The sequence below is a fragment of the Danio rerio genome, chromosome 5 (genome assembly GCF_052040795.2).
Source record: "Danio rerio strain M-AB ecotype USA chromosome 5, GRCz13ab, whole genome shotgun sequence".
Lineage (NCBI taxonomy): Eukaryota > Metazoa > Chordata > Actinopteri > Cypriniformes > Danionidae > Danio > Danio rerio.
Window position 1 is genome coordinate 48,020,892 of NC_141025.1, and position 16,898 is coordinate 48,037,789.

A 16,898-nucleotide genomic window follows, 5' to 3' on the forward strand; every position below is an offset into this window, starting at 1 on the left:
TTTTTATTAATTGCTTTTCAACAAAGCTAAAGTACATAGAGCAGGTTTAACAAAAAACATAAAAAAAACAAAAGAAAGTACGAAACAAAAACACAAACTGAGATTAAATATATATGTATCGAATTAATAAGAATATTAATATTAATAAGATATTTGATGCATTTTGGAAAACAGTAGTTACTGAGATTCATAATTGTATAGCAAAATAATAATAATAATACAATGGAAGTCAAAGGCTACCAATTTAACTGGTTTACTCCAAGCATGCGTGCAAAAACATTCTGGATTCATTGCTTCCTTAAAATAGTGACTTGTGAAGGTACAATAGCATTAATTATTAAGGTTCAACATAGTACCATTGATGCATGGCAATGTTTTTTCAATTATTTATTCATTTTATACTGCTTTTTGGGGGCCGGGTTGTGGGGGCAGCAGAGAGAACCCCAGATTTCCCTCACCCCAGACACTTCTTCCAGGTCCTCCAGGGGGACCCGAGGCGTTCCCAGGCCAGCCGAGAGACATAGTCCCTTCAGCGTGTCCTGGGTCTTTCCCGAGCCCCCCCCCCCCCCCCCCCCCCCCCGAGACCTCCCCATCCCCCCCCTCCCCCCTGGTAGGACATGCCTGGAACACCTCCCTAGGTAGGCGCCCAGGAGGCATCCGAAAGAGATCCCCAAGCCAGCTCAGCTGACTTCTCTCGATGTGGAGGAACAGCTGCTTCACTCTGAGCTCCTCCCGGCTGACAGAGATTGCTTGTATTGAGATCTTGTCCTTTCGGTCATGACCCAAAACTCATGACTCATAGGTAAGAGTAGGAATGACAGGTACGCCTTTCGGCTCAGCTCCTTCTTTACCACAACGGACTGGTACTGTACATTGACCACATACCTGCTGCTGCTGCACAAATCCACCTGTCAATAGCCCCTTTCACACAGTGATACCGGTAAATATCCGGAAAATTTCCGGAACGACTTTACCGGTATATTCAAAAAAGCGCTGTTCACACAGGCGAGGACGTTACGGAAATTTTCCGGAAAAGAGCATTCACACATCCATTCCAAAATACCGGTAAATTCTGACATCATTCACCACAAATGAGCTTTAAACGGCTGCGCTTGTATTTGTAAACATTTGACTAAATTACAAACTCTGTGGATGATCAATATTGTAAACAACTTTCACTGGATCATATTCGCATGTCGAGATGTTCATAATATGTGCGTGTGCTGACGCTCACAGGCTGTTTCACAGGCACACGCAAAGCTTGAAGGTAAACAAACAACGGCTTATCATAAGCATCTTATCGATGATTATTTGCACAGTTGGCATTAAGAAGAACATATAAACGTTATCTGACTAACTTCTAGCAGCTAAATGTGTCTGGAAAAATATTCAAAGGCTTTTATTCTCACAAACCGCGCGGACGTAAATGCGTCTGACTGTTGTGATTGGCTAAAGCAGACGTCTCACGTCAGCACGTTCTAGACGTGCACGAGCTTATTCCGGAAATCTTCCTTCTGCGTTCACACAGCGCAGCATTCCGGCAAATTGCCGGTAATGTTACAACTTCTCTTTCCGGAAAATAGCCAGAACGAATTTACCGGTATTTTCAAAAAGGACCTGTTCACACATACAGACCTTTCCGGAAAATTGCCGGTAATTTTCCGGAAAGGTCTGTATGTGTGAAAGGGGCTAATGTCACGTTCCATCTTTCCCTCAACTGTGAACAAACTGCAAGCTTTGGATGTTTATATTAGTTTTATATTTGCTAAACATAAATTTTATCCTTAAAACTAACACAACAAAACAAAAACAAAAATCTAATTTTTAAATTTTTAACTTTACTGGACCATTAACTATTATAGTTTTGATCAACACTGTTTAACTAAGGTTAATATCACATATGGAAAAAAAAATATATATATATATATGTGTGTGTGTGTGCGTGTGTGTGTGAGTGTGTGTGTGCGTGTGTGTGTGTGTGTGTGTGTTTGTGCTTTATTCATGGAAAATGTGTCATTTACCTGGAAAAATCCAGGAGGTAAAGGCATACCGTCTCCAGGTGGACTCCCAATCACTGGACTTTGTGTTGCTGCTGCACTCTAAAAGACACACAATCCCAGTAACACACACACACACACACACACACACACACACACACACACACACACACACACACACACACACACACACACACACACACAATAATCAAAGAAAGCAGCATAAAGGACTTCAAATTACATATCACAACTCCATACTGTATATTATAAATTTTCTGAAATTAACAGACCATTTGACAGCCAGAGCAAAACAACAAGCAGCAAAAGGATATATTCAAATTCCCATCCCGTACAATAAATGTCTGATATTTTCTTATAGCCAGACAAGTTACCATACAATGAGCACACTATGACAGCATTAAAGATCACAAATTATTTCTGTATAATACTTATACTTGTGAAGGTGACTGTACAGAGATGGAGATCATTAAACAGCCATCAGCATTTAGATTCAGCACAGGAACTTCACCCGAAAATTGCAAAATCTGTCCTCATTTAACAGTGTCATCTCAAGCCTGTTTCATTGTATAGAATTTTTTTTTACATGTTAGGCTATATCAAGCAGATTAAGTTCTCATTGACTGTAATGGTACAAGCAAAATTACAACTTAGGCTCATTCTGAAAACGTACCACTATATACATTTCTGAAGAGCGGGATATATTTCTTAAGAGCTAGATTTTTTTCAGTTTTTGTTTTTGTGAATCCACCAGAGGTGCTGTGTACGATTTCTAAGATCTCAAATTTCTCTCACGAGTGCCATTCACACCTGCTGTTCTCACATAAATCCACCAGAGGCCGCTGTCAACTGACTGAATGACTGACCAATCTACTGACTACAATCTACACCCTCCTCCTTCGCTAAACTTAATCGAGTTCTGAAAGCAATCCAGAAAAAGAAAAGCCCTCACCTGAATTTTTTTTACAATATTTTCAGATTTTACCACATTCATACCTTGTTATTTACCTGTTTGTTTTATTTTTTGGATTCTGTTTTTGCATTACCTGCTTTCTGAAACTGTTCTTCACCAGACTTGAACCCCATCATCGTGGTCAACTCCTCTCTGCATCTCAAGTCTGCCGACTTACATGTCAAACTACGGGACAAACTAGTAACAGCGGTAAAGCTGTTTTTAACGATGAAATGCAGGCATACATACTTCTAGCTACATAATTCTCGAGCTCCAGAAACGTATATTAGGGCTACGTTTTCAGAATGAGCCTAGGTTGCAAAATTATGAGTAAAGGAAAGAGCTTTGATTTTTGTGTGAACTTCCTCATTAAAGGCACAGTATGTCATTTTCTCCTCTAGAGGATGCATATTCACTACAAACAAAAGTGTAGTTTTGATATATCGTGACTGAGTGTGGAATCATGGGAGTTGTCATCTTCATTACATCCTACAGAAGTCCTGAAGAAATCTTGTTCATGGATGAGGTAAAGATTCAAACTGAAAGAGAAATGAGACTGCTGAAGCAGTTGCTGATGAGAGAAGAGCGTAATGTGACACGAAAGCAGTGGATCGCTGTTTTATTTTACTAAATACCTTTTAGGGATCTGTTATGTTGTCTAATAAAATACAGAAAATTGTGTTACACAATACAGAAAATTGTGATCCTCGAGCCCAGGGCTCCCTCCCGTTCGCAGAGCGAGAGGGGAGCTGGAGCTCAGGTGGATCTCAAAAACTCCCCGGCTGCAGTAGCTAAGTGAATACTTGAGGAGGAAGGGAGCTAGACAAGTGCCTCATTCGCTAAATTTGTTATGCATTATGTATATCTTTGGATGATGGGAGACAACCAGAAAACCAGAGGGAAACCCACGTGGACACAAGGAGAATATACAAATTCCTCAACGAAACACCCACCGGCCTGGCGGTGCCCATGGCCAGCAGTGTTCTTGCTGTGGGGCTAACAGTGCTAACCACTGGGCCACTGGGCCACCAGATCTATGAAAAAGGAGGAGAATGGGGAGGAAGGGGGGGGGGGGGGGGGGGTAGGGGGTTCTTCCAGACAAAGATAAATGTGGACTGAAGACTGTGGTTATTCATAGTAACTTAGGAAATATATGATTAGAAGATCATGATTAGCTAATGCAAGACCGGCTGTGGAAAATCATAAGCACGTGATCCTCTCGAAATTAGTTTATGAATAAACCTCACTTAAATGAAAAATGACACATTGTGCCTTTACAATGTAGTTTTAAAACCTTTCTCTCTCACACACACACACACGCACGCACGCACGCACGCACGCACGCACGCACACACCTAAAGGCTGAACAATGAAAGGAAATATGAAACAGAAGAAAGACATTGACACTGAGAAGTTGCACCTCCTGGAAAACACATTTTGTCCACTGAATAATTAACAGCACCAGTGTTGATATACTACAGCTTCACTGCTGGTTTAGGCTTTCTGATCACAGGAAATAGAACAGAAACAGCTGCTTTCCCTTGTTTGCCCCCACAGACACTTGCCTGAAAACAACAGCCCCAGTGCCATGACCTCTGGTGCCCTCCATTTTCTTTCTACCTTGCCCTCCAGAAACTAAAGTGAAAATCTTGAATGCGAGTCTGGGACAATTTTTGCTTAAAAACGGGTGCTTGCAATGAGATGAGCTACACAGCAGACATCAACTCAACAGTCATTATATCACAAAAGAGTGAAAAACAGAGTAATGTGTGATTTTGAACAGAGTCATTATAAAGTTTTGTAGCGATCAGCGGTAAAATCAGGAACTTAAATTTTCAATATAAACAAATGTTGTGTACTTTTGTTGATGTTGTTTTGTTTAGTAAGATAAAAGTGTCAATAAAGACAGTGAAGAACCAAGTTAAGAGGCCAAAACTTGCAAAACAGTTCTTGCAAAACAGTTCTTGACCTAATCAATATTTTGAGGTGGTGGACAATAGAACCACCACCTCCAGAAATCCCCAGCCTGCGTGTTTCAGAATCTCCAGTTTTCTTCTTTCCAAAGCTTAAAGTTCAAGAGACCCATGTCTGCTTGTTCCATGCATCATGATCTGCAGGAAGATCCAGTTTTCTAAACCACATCAACAACAGAAGCGTAAATATATCACTTTCCAAACCTTTAACAAAGACCTTGGCATAGTGTGTTTCAGTATAAGATATTCTAATTATGTATATATTTATAACTGATAGTCATTAATAATTAAAAACTTCCTGTTGTTTGATATTTTAGAATAAGGTTTACCTTATCACAATCTAGCCCGTTTTTAGAAAAGATAACAGAGTAATTATCACAAATCCTCAACTTAACTACCTTTATAATTCATGCCTATGCACTTCATTTGTAGTACATTTAGTGATTCTAGTTACTCTTGTTTATTCTTTTGTTAATAAATACTCATTTATAAATTTGCGTTTTCCTTGTGTTGCAGTAAAAGGCTCTACAAGTCAGACGATTTCATTATCCTTCAGATTTGACCAAATTGTGAACACCTTTACATTTGTATCATTCAATGAACAATATTTGATTAATTATTGTGACAGCAGGAGCTGTCGCTGGTGCCCCGTTTAAAATGAGTTATTTATCTGTTATTCACACATACTTTAAGAGTTATATTAATAGTAATAGTATGAGTGTGTGTGTGTGAATGTGTGTGTGGATGTTTCCCAGAGATGGGTTGCGGTTGGAAGGGCATCCGCTGCATAAAAACTTGCTTGATAAGTTGGCGGTTCATTCCGCTGTGGCGACCCCGGATTAATAAAGGCACTAAGCTGACAAGAAAATGAATGAATGAATTAATAGTAATATTAATATTAACACTAACATTGATTTTAATATTCGAGTCAAAACAAAGAAATGATAAGTGCATTATTTGGTGTCTGGCGACACGGTGGTGCATTGGGTAGCACAATCACCTCACAGCAAGAAGGTCACTGGTTCAAACCTTGACTGGGTCAGTTGGCATTTCTGTGCGGAGTTTGCATGTTCTCCCTATGTTTGCGTGGGTTTCCTCCGGGTGCTCCGGTTTCCCCCACAAGTTCAAAAACATGCAGTATTCACATTATTCTCCGTGTACGAGTGAGCACAGCCATTTGAATCAGTTTGGTTCGAGACTTCCGGTCTCATTCACTTCCAATCATGTTAAAAACAGCTCGTTACGCTGCTTGATGTTGCAAACCGATATTTTCTCATTATATTATTCTACTTTGTCTGTATAGTCGTGAACACACTTGTTTGTATAGCGAGTAGATTGACTGTTCTCTGCCATTTATTATTCCTAGTCGTTTCTCTTATAGGCAACTTAAGTTCAATCACAAAAACGAGCTTACTCCTGCATTAAAGAATAAGGTCAATAGGTGAATTGGGTTTGCAAAAAAATTATCATAGTGTATGAGTGTGTATGTTGTGTACCTAGTGATGGGTTGCAGCTGGAACGGCATCCGCTGTGTAAAACATATGCTGCATAAATTGGTGGTTCATTTTGCTGAGGCAACCCCAGATTAATAAAGGGACTAAGCCGAAAAGAAAATGAATGAATGAATTATTTGGTACTTTATGTGAGGCTTAAAATGTAAACGACTTATAAAAAACATTGCATAATGTAAATAAGTTGTCAATTAATAAGAATATGTCAATAACTCAATTTTGACAAAACCTTATAATTCTAAGGTGACGAAGTTCTTGCTTGGCACTGTTGTGAATATGCTTAAGTTTGCTGAGAATGTGGATTAAAGGTAATAATGTTGTTAATAATGTTCAGTTTCTAGCACAGACTGATTGTTTTGTTTTATACATCTTTATTGTATCATCAGGAGCCACATGTACACTACCTGACAAAAGTCTTGTCGCCTATCCAAGTTTTAGGAACAACAAATAATAACTTGAAATCTGGTTGATCGTTTGGTATCAGAAGTGGTTTATATGAAAGGCAAAGGCCTCTAGATTATGCTTATTTTATCAGAATAAATATAGCATGCTGCAGTGGAAAGAATGAATATTGTGTATGACTCCCATGAGCTTGGAGGACTGCATCCATTCATCTCTGCAATGACTCAAATAACTTCTTAATAAAGTCATCTGGAATAACAAAGAAAGTGTTCTTGCAGGACTCCAATAGTTCATCAAGACTCTTTGGATTCATCTTCAATGCCTCCTTCATCTTACCGCTGACATGCTCAATAATGTTCATGTCTGATGACTGGGCTGGCCAATCCTGGAGCACCTTGAACTTCTTTGCTTTCAGGAACTTTGATGTGGAGGCTGATTTAAAAGAAGGAGCGCTATCCAGCTGAAGAATTTGCCCTCTCCTGTGCTTTGTAATATAATGGGCAGCACAAATGCCTTGATACAGTACTTCAGTACTGATGTCACCATCCACTCTGCAGATCTCTCGCACGCCCCACTACAGAATGTAACCCCAAACCATGATTTTTCCTTCCCCAAACTTGACTGATTTCAGTGAGAATCTTGGGTCCATGCGGGTCTTCTGGTATTTGTGATGATTGGGATGCAGTTCAACAGATGATTCATCAGAAAAATCTACCTTCTGCCACTTTTACAAATGATCAACTAGAAGTCAAGTTACTATTTGGTGCTCTTACAACTGGGATAAGACTGTTGTAAGGTAGCATTTTACTTTTATATTGCCTAAATATGTTATTTTGCCTGTCACAGTTAAGCTAGCCGTTGATATATATTTTAAAAATCTACCAAAAGAAAAAAAGCCACCTACTGTATATCTTGGGTAGTCTGAGCAATAGAACAGAATAGAATAGAAAAGAGGCTACAAATATGACACCAAAATTGCTGTATATTCCACTGGAAATTTTTATTTATCCATATTCGAATTTAAATGTACATGTATTGCACCAGAAAGGTGTATATTTTGTACTTTACCTATATTGCATATAGTGCACAAGATCTGCAGAGCATAATTCTCCCAGAGAATTTCTCTGTGTATTTAATGCTCGTACTGTTTTGGGGGGAAAACTGCTCATCAGTCTGTTTGTTCTGGTTTTGATTGTTCTGTAACTTAGGGTGAACAGAGTGGGACAGATCCGTAATGATGCTACATTGGCTTTATTAAAGCAGCGATAACTGTACAATTAACAGCATTTTTTTTTCAAACGGATTTCCTTTGAGAAAGTTTAATTGCTATGTAATTGAAATCGAAATGTATATTTTGTTTGCACTGACTTTATTTGAATGTTTCTTTTCTTGCTTCTGACTTCGCAGCTGTACCATATACACGGCCAATGTGTTCCATATTTTTAAGGTTTAAGCCTGCAGCAGCTCTCTCCGTCTCTAGGTTCATACATTTCCATATTTATTAGATTTGCTCCTTCTGTCTGCAATAAGGAGACAGTGTGTGTATGTGTGTGTGAGCATGTGTTTGATTGTGTGTGTCTGTGTGAGAGAGAGTGAGATTCCTCCAGTGGCTGGCTGGGTAGAGAGACTCATTTCTCTACTCATTAGAGAGACGTGGGTAGAATGGCAAGTCCCTTCGTCTAGACTTTCTCATCAGCTGCATCAGGACAACATCCCTGTTTCTCACATTCACTGAGACTGAAATAAATCGACTTTAAAACTGAAACAGAAAACACATGATTCAAGTTGTAAAAACTCTTAGATGGCCAAATGGTTCAGTGAAACACTGTGAAACACAAAACAAAGAGTGCCATACTTTAACCGAATAAAGTTATCTTGATGGATTAATATATTATGAGACCAAAAAACCAAAACATCCAATTTACACACCGAAATTGATCCAAAAATACAAGAAGCCTTTACATTTAGGGAAATTAACTTTGGTTACACAATGCCTGTTCGGTGTTCTCTCTAAACTCTTTTGCTCTCACTCTTACATGTGACTTTATCATTGGTCTAACAAATTACAAATACTCCCTCAAATGACTGTAGTTAAGTATTTTTTTCCCAAAAATTGTACAATATAATTATATATAGATTGTAGATTCAAAAATGTGTACTTTTACTTTCACGGTAGTACATTTTTAGTGCTGTACCTGTAATTTTACAGCAACAATTTTCCTTCAGTCACTACTTTATTTTTTTTGTCTATGGTAATTGGCAAAGTACAATAACCACTCTTGTGATTTCCATCCATTCAAATCTTTTTAAAAACAAACATGTACTTTGTGGAAGCATTAAAAGTGTACAAAAAGATGCCAGAAAAATGACAGAGAGATTGTTTCGACTGCATGATCGGCGGATGAAAGATGGCAATACTTTATGATGACTGAAATTTACCCCAAATGTGCTTAAGGAACAAATAAAATACACTACAGAATGTTACGTTTTCAAACACATACTCAAACTGTATGTATTCTATCAGTACTCATTATAGCCTGGTTTGTGGTGCCAACTTTTTAACATTCGTAGCTTATTAGTCAGGCTTAACTGTATAACCTAAGCATTTAACCTTAGGTTACACAGATTTCACTAAGCATGTAAACACATAAAACTGCTTTCTATCGGCATATTATACTAATGTAATGTGTTCTCGCATTGAATTCATCTCACTCACTAAATTGGTAGTCAATGAATGGTAAACAATTTAACTGTTTAAACTATATTTTTTATTTGTAGGGTATATAGTGGAATAATTCATTCATTCATTTTCCTTCAGCTTAGTCTATTTCAGAGGATACCACAGCGGAATGAACCGCCAACTATTCCAGCATATGTTTTACACAGTGGATGCCCTTCCAGCAGCAACCCAAGTACTGGGCAACACTCATACACACACATTCACTACAGCCAATTTAGTTTATTCAATTCACTTATAACCGGAGCCCACGCGAACATGGTACACTGAAAAAAAATCATTCAGAAATGATTCCTTGGATTTACTCAATTTTTTTATGTTAAGTGGCAGTAAAAAAATTTATTTGGACAGAATTTAAACAAACAAATTAATTAGAATTTTATCAAATTAAATTTATTTGTTTAAATTTAACACAAATAGATTGTTTGCAACAGTTTTGCAGACACCAGTTTTTTCAGTGTAAGAACAAGCAAACTCCGTACAGAAATGCAACCTTCTTGCTGTTAGGCGACAGTGCTAACCACTAAGCCACCGTGCCACCTGGTGGAATAACTTTCACAGCAAAATTTTTATTTCTCACTACTGGAGTACTTTTTGAAGGGCTACTTTTTACTCATAATTTGAGTAGTATTAAGAACATATACTTTTACTTGGACTTCATTTTTTCCGCAGTTAATGGCACTTTTACTTGACATTGATATTCTCAGCTGGACTTAAGATTATATTATTAATACTACATAAAAAAGTAACTTTTCCCAAAACTGGTGAAAACACAGAGAGAACAATATACTATAACAATGGGAACAGACCAATGGTACAAGAAAGAAAACTCCTCCTCTATTAATCTTTCTATTAATTCCTACAATTTTGGTGAAACCTATAAGAGGGAATGCAAGCATGGTTCACTCCAAAACAAAAAAAGTAAGCGATTTATTGATAAACGATAAAAAATGCTGCCAAATAGAAGGTCTAAATGTATTTATTTTTTTACATCAATGTAATAGAACAACCTTTTTTAATTCCCTAAAATACTGTTTCAAATGTGTGGAACATGAATTTTCGATTACTCACAGCTGTGATAACATAAACATACAAAAGTCGCACATGCATTTTTTTTTAACCAAACTTATATTATAGCAATGAATTAACCAATTAATAAACCATTTTAAACAAAACATTAATTGAGGTGACAGTCAATCTTGCAGTGTTGTCAAGGTATCATATCATAAGCATTTAGGCATGACTTATTAAAGTGGGCAGATGTCACTATTTGGAGATTATTTTCAATCAAGCTTTTTATTTAAATTTATTTTTTGGGATTTTAATTGGTTGTTTTTTTTTTCCAGAAAAATCTCACAACAGCAAAAAGTCAAGATGCACCTCTTTCCCAATGATATTCCTGCACTGCACATAGCCTACAGGAGAGTGATACATCATTGATACACATCTAGCTGTTCAGGTTGTAAATGTGGTTTTCACTATACCTGAACATAAATTCAGTTGCAGAATGCAGCTTCACTGAATTGTGCATGTAGACAACAGCATTAAGCAGTTGAACTGACAGCCAAATTTAGCTGCTGGGTGGATGTTGGCACTGAGACATTTATTCAGCTATTTAATTCAGAAATGCATACAGTTAATTCATTCAATAACTTAATAGGTTAGTGAGCCAATCAATAAATATTTCCCTCAACACTAGCTTTGTTTCCATCTTCTTAAATTTATGCATATAAAAATATCCAATATGAATTAAATATAATTATATTAAATACCTGCTTCTTTCGATAAATAAAAAGAACGTAAACTTTGATGGAAACACATTTACCAATTGAATTTCAGCAAGCACATTCGAAAAGTCATGTGATTTTGTTACAGATCATGTGAAGGCTTCTCCTACCGCATTGTAAACCATATTTGCTGCCAGTTTATCAGGAACTGAATGTTTGGCTTTCTTTGACTCATTAAAAGAAAACAGTGCTTTTTTTGCACATTTTTTATGCAATATTTTGTTTTGCTCACAAGTCTAATTAAAAAAAATAGCTACTGATTAATTTAATCAAAAACATTTTCAAGATGAATGTATCCATTCAGTATAAGAGTCAAAAAATATAAAAAAAAAATATGTCAGGAATCTTTTGTGATTAACTAGTCACACCATTCGGTAAATAGTAAATTGATATATTGTTTCCATGCAGTCAAGATTGTTTATGCCTTTATCAGAAGCAGGGTGGACAATGATAATGGTATCCTTCCCAAAAAGAGCATTATACAGTTTATCCAGAACACTGCTGCCAGGATTCTGACCAGAACCAGGAAATCAGATCAAATTACACCAGTCAGATTCACACTCCCTTCCGGTAACATTTAGATGCATTTTGAAGCACTATTATTTGTTATAAATGACTCTGGAGTCTAGGTCCTTAATAATTCATTGCAGATCACCATGCTAGATGGACATTTTTTACCCCTGCACTAGCATTTCATCTTTTTGCCATTTTATAAACAAATAAACAGAACATTTAAGTGAATGCCACAACATTCAAAGGTGATCCAACTACTTGCAGTGATCTTCTGGCCCTGTTGATCACTCTCTGCAGTGCTCTCCTGTCTGCTAAAGTACACCCAGTGTACCACACTGTGATGCCATATGCCAAGATGCTTGGTAGAAGGACACCAACAACATTTGATCCAAGTTGTTTTGCCTGAGCACTTTTAAGAATTGGAGTGGCTGCTGGGCTTTCTCACTTAGTTACATTTGACTGGCTATTTCGAACGACGTGATTGTCAGAAAAAATTTCAGAATGGTGACAAGTTTGTTTCCCTGCACCAATAAATGAATGACCATAAAAATTGCACTCACTGTTAAAAGTACAACAGAACCATCCTATGGATGCAGATATTTAGGAAACATGTTAAGCGAACATTCTTGTTTATCTGAAAAACAAGATTTATTTAACTTTGAAAATGTGCATTTCATGCCGGAATGTCTTTCTTAGTGTGTACTCGCACTAGGTACAGATGCCTTGAACCATGCCAAATAGTAATTGTTCCCCCTCCCCTCTCCCACGATGGCCTGCACTCATATTGCATTGTGCCTTCTGAGCCTGAGTACGCTTACGTCATCGATGATGAGACTGTTCAGTTTAACAGAAGAAGAAGAATGAAGAAGTAGAGAAAAACATGATAGTGCAATCTGTCGGACGCAGCACAGTGCTCATTCAGTAAAGGCACAGCTAAACAGATGTGTTTTTAGTCTTGATTTGAATGTGCCTAATGTTGGAGCACATCTGATCATTTCTGGAAGCTGATTCCAGCAGCGAGGGGCATAGTGGCTAAAAGCCAATTCACCCTGCTTTGACTGAACTCTTGGAACTTCTAGTTTAAATGATCCTAAAGATCTGAGTGATCTGTTAGGTTTGTATTCAGTGAGCATATCTGTGATGTATTTAGGTCCTAGGCCATTTAGTAGTAATAATAATAATAATGAATCCATTATTAATAAATATAAATCCATATGAAAGAGTCCTTTCAAAGTCACATTGCATCTTCAGTTTCAGGCTCAGACGCGCTTTGCATTCACACTACAAGCGTACTGCACCAAAGCCCAACTGAACCGCGCTCTGGCACACCTCTTCCAACTGGGGCCGAGCTAGCAAATGAACCACATTGGGCCCATTTCGAAGCACTCACACTTGTCAAACGAACCAGGAAATGTGCCGGTTCAGATAGCCTAGTGTGAGTGCACCCTTAGCCTTGGTCTATGTAACTCAGCCCACTGCCAGTTTACCTAATAATATTTTGACATCTAGCATTGCCTTGGTGAAAAACAGCGTATTTCATTTCAGTTATGAAGGCTGCCTCAATATATGTCGCAGCTTCTAAAATTAGTTGCAGATTCAAAGTTCCAAGTTCATTCAAAATCCACATGAGGTGGTTTTTAATTAGCAAATAATACACATATTACCAATGGAAAAACATTAGTTGAGCAGCTTACAATGCAAGCTCGATCACCAGGCAAGCTCGCTGTTTATGTCATCAATCTGGCAACCTTCATTTGCATAGTCACTATTTGGGGGGTCAGGTGAAATATATTTCTCCTCTCCAATATTTTTAAACTTACAATCCAACATACTGAACCGTTAACTTTCATGTGCACACATGAGCATCTATTTAAATATACACTTTATCTAATAAAGTCTTATTTGACTATTTTTTGCCTGTATGTAGATACAATCACTTTTTTTACATGAAAATAGTATAATTTGAACACTTATCTATCATTTAGTTAGTCCTGCCATGCAGTTTTAAACTAGAAGCTGAATAATTTCCCACATCCCTGCTGAGGGCAATGACGAATTGGTAAATAATGAGGGGGTTCGACACAATGCTTTCATGTTGTCCCAACACAAATTGATTAAGTTGACTTAGTTGATTAAATATAGAACAATTAAGTTGTCCTTTCTGAGTGATGGTATTAACCATTATAGGGTCAAATACATATTTATATTAACTTATTGTTATTATTAAGGTACAGAACAGAGCAAACTATTTTGCAGTACCTAAGAATTCTTAAATCAAAAAGAATTTTCTAGACAAGCAAAACATATTGTCTTGTTTTCAGAAATATGCCAAAATTAAAGGAGTTTTTCCTTAAAACATAATAATCACAATAATCTGCCAATAGGGTGAGCAAAATAATCTTATGTCAAAAAGAAAAACAAGATTATTTTTTATCTTATCCCATTGGCAGATTATTTTGCTTGTTTTAAAGAAAAACTCACTAAAATTTGCCTAGAAAATGCTTCTTGATATAATAATTTGTAGATATTTGGACTAGAAAGTAAGAAGTAAACTTTAGTTAACTTTAGAAGTAAAAAAAGCATTTTGTTTTGGCAGTGTATAATTCACACCCTGCTTCTTTGGTAGATTAAAAATGTTGTATAAGTCGATGACTACTGTCTGTCTGGTTACCAACATTGTTAAAAATGTCTTATTTTTTCAACAGAAGAAAGCATTTCAGGTTTGGGAACATAAAAAATGATAGTAAATTATGATAATATGTTGATTTGTGGGTGAACTGCCCCTTTAAACATTGAGTCGTAGGCCTCCTAGGCAATGATGCAGTCCTGCAAGCAGCAGACAACCTTTCCCATAATATCTGCAGTCTAATCTAATGCAGTGATGAGGTCATCCTCACCACATCTCCTCTCCTGCTGTTTCTCTCCGCTGGAAACATTCTCTGCTTTACAGATGGCTGACTTTAACCAACCAACATGTGCTTGCTTTTGTGTGTGTGTGATGGGGTTACATCAGGACATTTTCTTTTTTTTTTTTTTTTTTGGTTAACCCGCAGTGAACAGCCTGCCTAGCTGCTAACTCGTTCCACCCTGAGTCCACCTCTCGGCCCCCTGGATCGCTGCCAGCCAGACACTACATGAACCACTGAGGGTATCTATGTGCACACCAATTCAATTGTGTGTAAAAGTACTCTGGCTTAATTTGTGGATCTGACCATATTGAGATTTAACACAGAGACAGGATTCTTCCCATCATGCCAATAAGCTTTATACCAGTGCAGACAAAACAGGCAAACCAGTAATCAACAATAAGTCAATATAGTATATTTTTTATGCCAATAAGCACTAATATAAAAAATCAATATACAATGTTTTTTTTCTTTGCATAATGTGATATAGTGTTGTGCAATCTTAAAGAAATTTGTGTAAATATTATCTGATTATTTGATTTCATAATTTGAAAAATGTATGCAATGTTGTCACAATTTTTAATTGTGTTTTAGCACCCAGAGAAAACCCACATGAACACAGGGAGAACACGCAAATCCTACATAAAAAAAAAAACCTACTGACCCAGCCGAGGCTCGAACCAGCGACCTCGTTGCTGAAAGCAACACCGTATTTTATTTTACTTTATTTTATTTAATTTACCATCATTCTAACAATCAACACATATGGCTGTCACAACTTGTTCATAAAAATGTTACAAACCTTTTAGGTTTTATGGACTAAATTTACAACACAAACATTCAACTGATAACAATGTAAAGCGATACATTTTCTAAACTAATAGAATACAAAAAACCCCATTTCAACACTCAAGCGGTCATGAACTGTATTTTTATATTGTATATCACATTCTCCAAGGCTCACTAATAATGTTAGCAAGAGTATTACGTAAAAAAAAATCATAATTCAGAAGTAATATTCTATTTTCTACACTGCTTTTGACCTTGTCTTGGAAAAACAGATATGATGCATTAAAGACATAAATAAATGTTATGACTGGGTAAATTTTGCATATTAAAATAATATAAATGATACTAAGATAAATAAGATGTAACAGCAAAGTAGCAGTGACACATGGTGAAAAAACATTTGTGTGTTTTAACATTAGTGACAGATCACATATATTTGATCATATTACCCTAATTTTATCCTTCTTACACAGGCTGCCTGTTAAGTTTCGCATTGATTATAAAATATTGGTTCTTACCTATGAAGCTTTAAATCAGGGGTCACCAATCTCGGTCCTGGAGGGCCGGTGTCCCTGCAGGGTTTAGCTCCAACTTGCTTCAACACACCTGCCAGGATGTTTCAATATACCTAGTAAGAGCTTGATTAGCTTGTTCAGGTGTGTTTGATTAGGGTTGGAGCTAAAATCTGCAGGACACTGGCCCTCCAGGAACAAGTTTGGTGACCCCTGCTTTAAATAATCTAGCTTCTGTTTATCTAACCAACCTTCTGTCTCACTACAATCCAACTCGCTCTTTAAGATCTCAAAACCCAGGGCTTCTGGTAGTACCTAGAATAGCAAAGTCTAATAAAGGAGGTCAAGCCTTCTCATTTATGGCTCCTTACCTGTGGAATAGCCTTCCTGATAATGTCCGAGGCTTAGACACACTCTCTCAGTTCAAAACTAGATTAAAGACCTATCTGTTTAGTAAAGGTTACACACAATGCATCACAAAACGGTGTGATGCACAAGTGTTTTCCATGCATGCGAGTAAGCTTGACAACCACCAGTAGGACACACTCCTCCTGTCTTAATGCACCAAACATTTTGTCAGAAATACTCACATGCTTTACATGTTTGTTTTATATAACTACTATTTTCATTTATAAGACTTCATTTTTGCATTGCTTGTTTAAATACACTATGAACAGCAGCTATCCTAAGTATTTTCTTTATTTTCTATTTAAACTCTGGCATACTCATCCTGAGGTCCCTAGAGACTATGCAGCGCCATTGATGCAATCCAAGACCTGTGAAGAGATGATGCCAAGATAT

At 37.1% G+C, this 16,898-nt stretch overlaps 2 protein-coding genes across 13 annotated transcripts in view; one reads left to right on the top strand and one right to left on the bottom strand.

Annotated features, from left to right (window-relative positions):
• The window catches only part of iqgap2 (IQ motif containing GTPase activating protein 2), a 457,800-nt gene that overhangs the window by 144,834 nt on the left and 296,068 nt on the right, over positions 1 to 16,898 (top strand). The window lies entirely within an intron of this gene.
• Positions 1 to 16,898, bottom strand: part of ssbp2a (single stranded DNA binding protein 2a) — a 73,258-nt gene that overhangs the window by 13,972 nt on the left and 42,388 nt on the right. For all 12 annotated transcript variants that reach the window (XR_015490308.1, XR_015490309.1, XR_015490314.1 and 9 more), the window contains 1 exon segment: positions 2,022 to 2,099. Coding sequence is in view for 2 of the 12 variants with exons in the window: in XM_087252113.1 (XP_087108239.1) it covers positions 2,022 to 2,099 (78 nt within the window). In the remaining 10 variants the exon portion in view is untranslated.